General features: G+C 44.2%; 1 protein-coding gene across 3 annotated transcripts in view; it reads left to right on the forward strand.

The window, feature by feature from the left end:
- Positions 1 to 9,499, forward strand: part of LOC138011572 (filamin-A-like) — a 34,882-nt gene extending 25,383 nt beyond the window's left edge. For all 3 annotated transcript variants that reach the window (XM_068858640.1, XM_068858641.1, XM_068858642.1), the window contains 9 exons: positions 307 to 538; positions 1,523 to 1,714; positions 2,349 to 2,624; positions 3,025 to 3,546; positions 3,806 to 3,973; positions 4,082 to 5,259; positions 5,541 to 6,402; positions 6,701 to 6,981; positions 7,543 to 9,499. In XM_068858640.1, coding sequence (XP_068714741.1) covers positions 307 to 538; positions 1,523 to 1,714; positions 2,349 to 2,624; positions 3,025 to 3,546; positions 3,806 to 3,973; positions 4,082 to 5,259; positions 5,541 to 6,402; positions 6,701 to 6,981; positions 7,543 to 9,027 — 5,196 coding nt within the window. In that variant the 3' untranslated portion in view covers positions 9,028 to 9,499. The remainder of the gene's footprint in view (positions 1 to 306; positions 539 to 1,522; positions 1,715 to 2,348; positions 2,625 to 3,024; positions 3,547 to 3,805; positions 3,974 to 4,081; positions 5,260 to 5,540; positions 6,403 to 6,700; positions 6,982 to 7,542) is intronic.
- Positions 9,500 to 11,602: the final 2,103 nt, after the last annotated feature.

Here is an 11,602-nt window from a genome sequence, read left to right on the forward strand (position 1 = left end):
ATTGCCGTCTTTAGACTAATTCCTTAGCTCTTAGATAAAATGATATGTACTTATTGACTGAGTTAGGTCGGGCCGGACGGGAAAATATTTGGCCCGAGGTCATGGCGTACGGACCGAGCGCAGCGGACGGCTTTTTCCGGCCCTGCTCGCGGCATCGCGTACGGCCCTCATACGGGGATTTTTTCAATAGTTTTGCAGTGAAAGCGCGCGCGGGGCCGCACGGGTCATATGATAATAACATGTCAGCTTTGATCATTATGTTTTCTCGACGGGTGTGTGATATACAAACTCCGTTAACTTCCACAGGTGACTCGACCAGTCGATGCCAGCAAAGTAAAATGCTATGGCCCTGGTGTAGACAGAATAAGCCCACTTTATTCCAAGACTCCTCAGGAATTTACTGTAGACACCTCCGAAGCAGGAGATGCAGATCTTGAAGTAACCGTGGACGCTCCCAGAAGAAAGGTTCTTAAACCTGAACCCGTCTGTGAGAAAGGAGATGGAGTGTATACTGTAGAGTATACGCCAGAGGAGGAAGGTCAGATATGACATGACAAATAATTACCTCTTTAGTGACTATTAGGGCGCTTTCCTTTTGTCAGAACTGGCCGGCCAGACCCGTCAGTTTGCAAAGAAAATCCAACAATTTCAAGGAACACTTGCATGATAACCCCTCGTCTTCTTCCAGAGGAGTGTATATCATCCTCGAAGAGTGTTAATTTGAAGGCGTTTTACAGTTAAACCTTCCAAATGCCTGGTCTGGCCGGTCAGTTCTGTCAAATGGAAAGCGCCCTTACTTTGCGTCCTACGGTGTCATGACGACAGCGTTGGTAACTTATCACAAACTTCCCCAATTGAAGTTTGATTGTTACCTTGTGAAAGAACCTATTATCTCTAGAAGCTTTTCACTCAAGACGTTCCTTTTGTCTTGCTCAGGTGCCCTGAATTTGACATCTTCAATTCCCACCCTGGTCAGAGTTTTCTCTGTCCTTGTGTGGGCCCAATTCCGTAAGTAGGGGTAATGCTCACATGGTTTAGATGGGTAGAAAACAGCACTTTGCATTACCCTATAATAGTTAATTCTGTTGAAATATAAAGTGCAACACAGCCAACGTTTGCAAAAACGTAAACCTTCCTTGTGTTAGAAATATGACGCGACTTTCCGGTGGCGGTGAAACAGAAGTAAAGCGAAATCTTAAAAACATCAACGGCTTCGATCACAATGGGAATGGCAACGTGTTTATTTTTCTCGCTGTAACGCAAGCTTAATAAACTTCAAGCCTTATAGCAAGTAGCACCTCATCTCAAACTACTGCAGAAAAAAAATCTCTTACTGAATTGATTTTGTTGTGTCTTATCATTCTTTTGTGAAAGGACAACAAACTAGTGTTTAACCAAGTAACGATAAATAGAAATGAAACTTTCATGCAGATGGGTGAGCACCAACATGCCGGCTAAAACGCTTCACATCCTTCGCATCCTTAAACTGCGTCAATGTGAAAAATTTCAACTTTTTTTGTAGGTTCTTACACTGTGAATGTTAAGTATGGAGACAAACATGTCCCTAACAGTCCTTTCCGTGTACGTGCCGGACCACCTTTCGACGCCAGTAAGGTTAAAGTGTCTGGTCCTGGTGTGGACGAGTCGCCCGTAACAGATGAACCAGTTCAGTTTCTGTGTGACTGTTCCGAGGCTGGAACAGCTCCTCTTACAGGTAAGAAACTTCTTGATGTACTAGCATAACCTAATCGTCTTTTTTAGCGTCAGAGAAACCTTCCACCTTGATAAAAGGCGAAACAATCATTCTCTCTCCTAGCTTTGGGGATTACAAGAATCCTTTGCGCATCTTTCGTATTATTTTACCGGAGTCCTTGAGAAACGACTGCTTAATACCTTTCACTGGAAGCCCTCCTGTCACTAAAACCGTTATTTCAAGCGCAATTATCAAAAGGAAATATTACACTAATAGCTAAGGGACAACGTCTTTAAAAATTTTGTTGTTCCCTTGCAAAAAAAAAAAACAGCTGTAAAACAGCCGTTTCATCTCCCTTTTATGCTTTCCAAGAGCAATACATGTACAGTCGCATAACTTAATGGAACCTTAAGTTTGTCAGTTTGTGCCCCTCATCTCTCTCACCAGAAACATTTTCCTTCATTTGGTATTTACTTTGTTGAAGTGTGTGTTGATGGAATACTCAAACTTACTGATAGGTCGACCACCTGCCGTGCCACTGTGTAGCTTGGCATCTAAATTCCGAAACTCGAGTATATTGATTTAACTGCGGTATTTACTGCAACTCTCTTATGCTGATATAACCGCTAACGTTCTTTATATTATCTGTTTTCAGCCACGGTGTCACCGCCCAGCGGTCCTGATGTACCAGTCGAAGTAAAGGACAATGGAGACGGTTGTTATACTGTTGAGTACACGCCTGAGCGACCGGGCCGTCACAGTGTTGATGTCAAGTATGGTGGAAGGAGAGTACCCAAGAGTCCTTTCAGGGTCCAAGTCAACCCAAGCGGGGACGCGTCTAAAGTGGAAATAGATGGCCTGGGTCCGGATGATAAATTTTTCGTGGGTAAAGAAAATGATTTCACTGTGGATACCAGTCAAGCTGGAAAAGGTACAAAACTCATTTAGCCAGAAATCATTGAATCAATCAATCAATTTATTAAAGTCATCGCGTGGGATTGAGGTTGCCCTCAGTATCCGAGCCAGAGGCTCATGTATAGAACGCATAGAATGAAGGTACATTATTTAAAGAGAACCTTCATCCCTACAGTTCAGTCACAAAACGATTGCATAAATTCTAACCGGTGAGTAAGTTAGGAATCGCAATGGAATCCATTCTAAAAGGGAAGAATTGCAAATAGCCCCTCGAATTGCCAGAGTTGGGTGTATCCACTTGCCCAAAGGACGTCACAAGTTATGAGTGCAAAATTGCGGGCTGGTCTTGAATTTGGTTAATCGTCCTTCTTTGAAATGGTCTTTGATTAGCAATGTCATGTCTTTTACTTTGTAAGGTAAGCCCAAGTGTACTATCAAAGGACCAAACAGGAAGGAAATCCCTGTTGAAGTAGTTGACAATGAAGACGGAACATACGATTGCTTGTTTACTCCTGAGGAAGTAGGACGCCATAATGTCGATGTTCTCTTTGGCGGAGCTCCAGTGCCCGGAAGCCCTTTGACCTTCAAGGCGGAAAAACCAGTTGATGTGGACAAAATCAAGTGTGAACCCAAAGCAGATAAGGAACCCGTTGTTGATGAAGAACTTGTTTACGCGGTAGATGCCCGACCAGCTGAGTCCGCTCCTGGAGAGATCCCTGATGGCTTACTTAACGGTGTCCTTTCCACTCCCTTAGGGGCAAAAGAGCCGGTGCGCATAAAGGACAACAAAGATGGGACCTATGACGTGGCCTGCGTGCCAAAGGAGCCTGGACCCCATGAATTGGCTCTGGATTATAATGGTGTACCATTGAGTGGAAGTCCATATAAATTTGTCGCTGTAGAAGGAGGTGCTGATAAAGTAAAGGCTTATGGAAAAGGTACATCAAAATTTTAATTTAGGTGTTGATACGTTCTGCGTCATGCAGCCAGTTAAGAACACACAGTAACCCAATTGACTCGCATCTTATTCTTTCTTCCCACCCATGAGGGATGAGTTTTTTTTACAGGTTAATCCCATCAGGATTCATTTAAAAGGACGTTTGAGCTATCTATGCACATGTAAAACTCTACTTCGTTACAAAAAAGTCGTCAGGATGGTTTATTTCTTTCTCTCATAATATATTGGTTTACTTGCAGGATTAACACGTGGTTTAACGGGAGAACCAGCCGAATTCACGTTAGACACCAGGGACGCTGGACCAGGTGGTCTGGCGCTGGCTGTTCACGGGCCCAGCAAAGCCGAGATCACATGTCAAGACAACGGAGATGGCACCTGTTCCGTGAAGTATATTCCAGATGAACCAGGTATAAGAGATAAGCTTGGAAACATTCTCTCCTCTTGCCTAGCGCAGCCTTCCTCATTCATTCATTCATTCATTCGTTTAATCGTTTCTCTTCTTTCCTCTTGTATAGGTGACTACAACATAAGCTGTAAATTTGCTGATAAAGACATTCCTGGAAGCCCATTCACAGCTCATATCTACTCCAACTATGACGACCTTGATGCAGCCGCTCCACGCCCAACAGTTGGAAAACCTTGCGACGTGGAACTGAAAATCCCCGAAACCTTCCGCCCCGAAGACGTCAAAAACGGCGATGTTACTGCGGAACTTGAGAGGCCTGACGGACGCAAAGAACCCCTTGAGCCTTTGCGTGTGAATGATGATGGCACGCTTTCAGTGACATTCATCCCTTACGAACCAGGAGAGTATCTGATCCATGTCTACAAACGCGGAAACGAGGTGCAGAACAGTCCGTTCTCCGTCATGGTTCAAGCTCAACGCGTTGGAGATATCTATCCCGTAGGACACACTTGCGATCTCGATTTCAAAATTCCTGATGGACTTGATGTCAACGATCTTGTGGGTACACTGAAACGACCTAGCGGTAAGGTAGACGAGTCCCTCACTCTTAAACCTGGACCAAAGCCCGGTACAATCAGTGTGTCATTTGTACCAAGGGAGGTCGGAGAGCACTTCTTATCCATTCGCAAGAAGTCAGACGGTAGCCCCATTGCTGGTAGTCCGTTCTCTATCCTAGTGGAATCGGAAGAGCCCGTAGAAGGTGTAGGCTGCCCTGTCGATTACTGCTTCAGTTTGGATGATGTGGCACTTCCAGATGACATCCTCAAGGAGCGAGTGAAAGGCACACTAAAGAGGCCATCAAGCGACAAAGAGGAACCCATTGATCTCAAGCTGAACTCTGACAACACGTTAAGTTGTTCGTTTGTACCTCGTGAAACCGGGTTACATTACATCTTCATCAGAAAATACGGAAAACAAGTCGAAGGCAGTCCGTTTGTTATCAAGGTCACTGCACCAGAGGGTGTCTCCACCGTTGGCAAGCCTTACGGAATGGGTCTTGAGAGCCCTGATGTTACCTTACCTGAGGACTACCCCAGGTTGTCTGCTACACTAAAACGGCCTTCCAGTCCTAAAGAAGAAGAACTAAAACTCGTCCTCAATGGGGACAACACCTTGGGAGTGGCTTTCACTCCCCGTGAGGAAGGAGAGCATTTGATTCACTTGAGAAAGGACAATAAAGAAGTAGATGGCAGCCCATTCAGTGTGATGGTTGGAGCCAAAGAAAAGGTAAATTCAAGAATTGTTTTATGGAAAAAAAAATCTTTCTTTCAGCTGGAATCTTGATCAACAACTCGTCTCCCTTCCAATCACAAATTTGGCACGTTTGATACAGTAATTGCTTGTTGAACAAAGCTGCAAAGGATCATTCTAGTCAATGACTCCAGATGCTATTGGCATTAAAACCTTATCATTTTAAAAATATATACAGTGCGCCACCTTGGGCGTTAAAATATAAAAGGTGCCTGACTTTCAGTTAATCTTTCTCCTTTTCTGGCCATTTCTTGAAGGTTGAGGAAGTTCACCCAATGGGACGAACCTGTGATGTGAACTTAGATATACAGGGTGTAACTCTGCCAGAAGACCTTGAAAACGGTTTACTCAAAGGGTTCCTCAAGCGACCAAACAGCGCAAAAGAAGAACCACTCAAACTTGAAATAACGCGTGATAACTCCTTAGGCGTGTCCTTTGTACCCCAAGAACCAGGAGAACATCAGATAAGCGTGAGAAAGAAGACTCCTGATAGAAACTGGCGAGACGTACCCGGCAGTCCTTTCTCTATCATGGTTGAAGCAGCTGAGGCTGTGAACGCTGTTGGAACACCCTGTGATTGTCTGCTAGATATTCCTAACCTTCGTATTCCTGAAGATTTAAGCAGATTAACAGCTAAACTCAAGAGGCCATCTGGTAAGGACGAAGAGGATCTCAAGCTCAGAGTGACATCTGATAACAGGCCCTTCGTATCTTTCGTACCCCGAGAAGCTGGAGAGCATTTAATTAGCATCAAGAAATACCGAGATCACGTGAAAGGCAGCCCCTTCTCTGTCATGGTTGTCGCTCCCGAAGCTGGAAACGCGATTGGTCGACCGTGTGGTGTTGGACTTGAGATCCCCGGATTGAAACTCCCGGAGGATTACAACGATGGCCTGTTGTCTGCTAGTCTTCAAAGGCCTTCTGGGAAGCCCGAGGAACCACTCCCTCTCGCACTCAACTCCGATAACACTCTGAGTGTCTCATTCACCCCGCAGGAGACTGGAGAACACTTTGTCACTGTCAAGAAGTCTGGTAACCATGTGAATGGTAGTCCGTTCTCGGTTATGGTCAGCGGTCCAGGGCCTGCTGATCCCAGCAAAGTCGTTTGCTCTGGCCCCGGTAAGAAATGATCTTAAATATTTGTCCGTCTTGTAGGATGGTGGTTATCATTTTTATCGAATAGTCGAGAGACATGGAACATAAAATCCTTGTTCCTTATTTTAGTTTAAAAGATGCATCCCCAGAGTTTCATATTTGATGAACTCGGAAAATAGTTTTACGTTTAAGGTCCCCTAAGTTAAGAAGAGTAGCTTTCATTTGAACGGCTATTTATGCCTCAAGGAGTCCGTGCACTTGCCTCGATGGTTATTTACGGTATGTAGGGCTTCATTGTTTCATTCCGTTATGTTATGCACAGGTTTATCTGACGGAGTTGCCGGGAAACCTTGCAGTTTTCTCATTAACACACGTGACGCTGGCTATGGTGGACTTGGTCTATCAATTGAGGGACCCTCTAAGGCTGAAATCAAGTGCACAGATAACGAGGATGGCACTTGCTCTGTAGAATATCTTCCGCTTGAGCCTGGCAAGTACAACATCAACGTGAAATTCGCCGATGAAGACGTTCCCGGAAGTCCCTTCACCTCGACTGTTGGCCCCTCGGGAGATGAGCCGATACAACTAATCGAGCAAGACTTGGTAAGATCAAATGAATTGAAAGTTGTAAATTATGAATGCAGGCAGCAGAGATAATTAGGTAATGGGGATAAGAAAGACTGAAACGGAATCGGTTGAAGGGGAACAAGAAGCGATAAGAAAATAAAGTCTAGGCCTAGCAACGGGATGTAAAGACTCAGCCTAAAGTGCTAGCAATAACACAAGCTAGACAGAATAAGTTACGCAAAGAAACTAATGAAAGGTTGGAAAGTGCGGTTAAGTTAAATTGTCAGTCGAAAAATTAATAATCGATAGTTATAGCAGCAGATCAAGAAGAAAAACAACTCCCTTCCTCTGCAGTCCTTTCCGCCACCCACCCTAAAAACTCCGAAAACCAACAATTTATAATCTCATTTGACATCTGAATTTTTTTGCGTGTTATAAAAAGGTCCATGTTTTATACCTGTACAAAACAAAAAGGTTCTCTCACTCTCTCTCTCTCGCATCACTTGTAATGACGTGAAGAATTTCGTGATTCTCGCAGATGGTGTAGCTTTAAAAAGCAACCAAACCTAGCTCGCTATTTCCTCTTCTCATTTACAGGTTAGTTCTGAAGCTCCTGGTACATTCGGTGAACCAACTCAGAGAGTGTCGCAGGTGTTTGAGGACCTTGTCACTTTTGGATCCACTCCCGCTCAACCACACGACTTTGTGTTCGACCTCAAAGGGTATAAGATGGATGACCTTGAAACCATGGTGATAAGCCCGGATGGAACCGAGCTCGAATCGGAAATAATCGAGTCATCACCTAAGACTTACACTATCAGATTTGTACCGAAGGAAAGCGGAGAACACACGATCTATGTTCGATTTAAGAGCGGAAGAAAGAAGGATATCCCCGGAAGTCCTTTCAAGGTCTTCGTCGAAGCACCAGTGTGGGGTGGGGCAGCTAAATGTGTTGCCGCAGGTCCTGGGCTCGAAAGAGGTGTGGTGAACCATCCTGGAGAATTTACTGTGTGGACACGTGACGCTGGGCCAGGAGGCCTTGCTATAGCAATTGAAGGACCAGCTAAGTCAGAGATCAAGTGCACCGATAACGGGGATGGTTCATGCAACATTTCGTATTTACCTACCACACCTGGAGAATACACTGTCCACATCCGGTTCGCAGACGAGGACATCCCAGGAAGCCCATTCAAGGTAATTGTATCGCCAGAAGTCGAAGATCGTTTCCGGGATCTTAATGTGTCGGATCTCGCAGAGAGTGGCTTGAAAGTGAACCAGCCCGCTTCCTTCTCTGTCCAGACAAACGCAGATGTTGGTGACGTGAGTGCTTCGGTAGTTGCTCCCTCAGGAGAGGAAAAAGATGCCCAAGTATCTAAACTTGGTGGTGGAAACTTCGCAATTCGCTTCACCCCCAGAGAGTTCGGTGATCATTTGGTCAACGTTCGCTTCGACGGTGCCCATATTCCCGGCAGTCCATTCAAGATTCGAGTTGGTGGTGTTGAAGGTCACCCCGAGAAGGTCAAAGCTTTTGGCGGTGGACTCAGTAGCGGACAGGTTGGAGCGGCTGCAGAATTCACTGTTAATGCATTGGAGGCTGGCTCTGGAGCTCTAGCCCTCTCGGTGGATGGACCCGCCAAGGTTAAGATGAACTGCAGTGAAAACGCTGATGGAACCTATCAAGTAACGTACAACCCAGCTGTAGCAGGAGAATACACCATAAGAATTAAATTCGCTGGTCAGGATATCCCTGGGAGTCCGTATAACGTCATTATTCACCCCTCGGATGGCAAATACCGAAGCGATGGAGACGCATCCAAGTGTACGTCACGTGGGACAGGGCTACATAGCGCGGTTATTGGTCAACCCAACTCCTTCACTGTAAATGCAAGTAACGCCGGCAGAGGATCGCTGATGGTCGGGGTTGAAGGTCCTGCAATTCCAGCTAAAGAAATCACCGTCAAACATACCGGAAGTAACGTATATGCTGTTAATTACGCGCTCGAAGATCCAGGTACCTATGTACTGAAGGTTCTGTGGGCTGACAAACACATTCCAGGAAGTCCTTTCCACGTGACTGTTTGAGCACGCGTAAATACATGTGTAAAATACGAAGACAATACTGGGAAAAAGCAAGGTTTTGGAACCACCTCTTGCTTTAAAGAACTGTTAAGAATTTCGGAGGAACTTATTTTCTTAACATCTGCAGGGCTTGTACTTTGACAGCTAGTTTTCTATTTCAATTATTACAATTAACAAATTTCTCAAAAAAAAAAAATTTTTCTATTTTATAGCTGTAGAAACTATTCTGGCAAGACAAGAGAGCTTTTCGAAAATTGATTGTCACCATTAGCAATAAAGTTGTAGCCTTGTTTCAATTTCATAACCAAATGCTCTGTTAATGGCTGTGCCTTCAATCGCGCAATTTTTATGGTACATAAGTTCGATTTTCCTATGCAGTTCTGTCTTTGTTGTAATCCATTCTTCTTGTTTGACAAGTGTGATAATTTTAGGGATATTTTTCAAGTATTAGCAATAAACTGCTAAGTTCATTGTTCCTCTTCATCCCTTCCAACCTCCCATCCTAACAACTTGCATAGAACTGATGAAAATAAAATTAGCTTGGTTAAACACCCTTGATGCTTAAAAAAACATAGGAACTCGTTCCAACACTGACTTATTATGGGAATCCAACTCAGTTGATCATCGCTGTCATAACCTGCGTCGCAAGCGCTAAAAGGGGAGGGAAAGGCAGAGCGAATGCCATTCTCGTTCCCAGATCCCATCGTTTCTCTTAGTCGGCCCCGCCGGCTGAGAGAAACGATGGGATCTGGGAACGAGAATGAGCGAATGCTGAAATCAAAAGAGACTGAGACTTCCTCTTCCCTCAGTGTCCTTCAATTTCAGCACTCGCTCTGCCTCCCTCGTTCCCTTCCCTTTTAGCTCTTTGCTATGCAGGCCGGCCTGGTCAGGAACCAGCTATTACAACGGTTTTCGTGATTGCTTCAGGAAAAAAGGCAAAAAAAAATACGACAATAAAAAGAACAATGAAGCCTGTTGCTGAAATTAGAGGTTGAAAAGAGCTTCGTGGTATCTCCTTCATCCACTCGGGGATACTCGGTAAAATCCGAGTGCTCTTTTGTAGAAGTCGAACCTACGGGCTTCCGTTTACTACTTCGGAAGCTCCATCGCTAAGTTATAAGAGACTCGTGGGAGCTTGGCCATTAAACTAGGTTCAGTTAACTTTATTTGCTCCTTATCTTGATTTAAGAAAGAAAAGCAACATAAAACGGTCAGTATTTCACGTCGTCCACAAAAAACACATGTGTTTAGCGTACAATTTATGAAAAGAACCGCGCACCGGTGGCTCAGTTGGTTCAGCACCGGGCTGCTATGAGGGAGGTCATGAGTTCGACTCCGGCCGGACCAACACTCGGGGTCTTATAAGAACTGAGGAGAATGTGCTGCCATTATAATTACATCCGCAAATGGTTAGACATCAAGTCTTCTTGGATAAGAACTATAAACCGTAGGCCCCGTTTCACTAATATCTTCCATGTTCATTAGTTCCATATGGGACGTTAAAGAACCCACACACTATTCGTGGGTATAGCTGAATAGCTGCCAAAACTTCAACTTGCTCAAGCAAATAAATAAGAAACAAAGAAGTATCATCCTTTCCATCTCACCAATTTAGGAGCTCATCAAGGGTGGCCTCTATCTCCCTGAGATTCAGGCCCGGTCCACACACCCGTATATTTTTGAATCCGCAACTTTTTGAATACGCTCTCCAGAGTGGATATTTTGGAATTCGTTATGGATTCAGAACCATGTCGATGCTAAATCCAGAATTTCTTAATCCGGATGACTTGACAAGAACGAGCCCAGTTCCTTGCCGTGAAATCAATTCTCAAGATGGCTGCCGAGCAAAATTCGCGCGCTTCATGGTGCATGCTCTGTTTCCTTGAGGAGTCCTTAATACTAGAGTGAATTCGGATACGTGTGGACTGGCAAATTCGATTTGAATACGCTACGTCGCTACTTGTGGATGGGAATATTTTTGAAGCCGGAAAGAAAAAGTTGCGGATTAAAAATATACGGATTCGTGTGGACGGGGCCTCAGGCATGCAAGCTCTTTTTAAAGCCAATCTTCCTTGGGAGATTCAGCAAGCCCATTGAAGTAAAAACCAATCAAAACAACGCTATCTCAGCGTCATGGGAAATATGACACTTTTTCTGAGAAAAATCTGTTCCTAAATCTAATTTTACTCGGGAAAAGCGTTAACTCAAAGAATTAGTGGAGATAGAGGCTCCCTTTGAGCTCCTGACAAATACACCAATTTCGATATATTAAAATCCTTATCCATAGGCATCATCTCGAGGCTCTTGGGAATAAAGATAAGGATTTGTATAAGTTTATTCCTTAGAGCCTCGAAATGATGCCTTTTGTTTAGGACTGAATTTTAATATATATGAAATATATATTTAAATTCCGGAAAAATATTTGTGTAAGGTAAAACGCAGCATGCTTGTCGAGATGTAATCATAATGTATTTTCGAAACTGCGCAAATCAGCCTCTTCCAAATTAGTCCATTTCGGAGTTCATGTCTGTCTCCCCTTCAAAGAGAGTCTAAGTGCGAAGTTTTTGTTAGTTCTACT

Source organism: Montipora foliosa, chromosome 7 (assembly GCF_036669935.1).
Source record: "Montipora foliosa isolate CH-2021 chromosome 7, ASM3666993v2, whole genome shotgun sequence".
Classification (NCBI taxonomy): Eukaryota; Metazoa; Cnidaria; class Anthozoa; order Scleractinia; family Acroporidae; genus Montipora; species Montipora foliosa.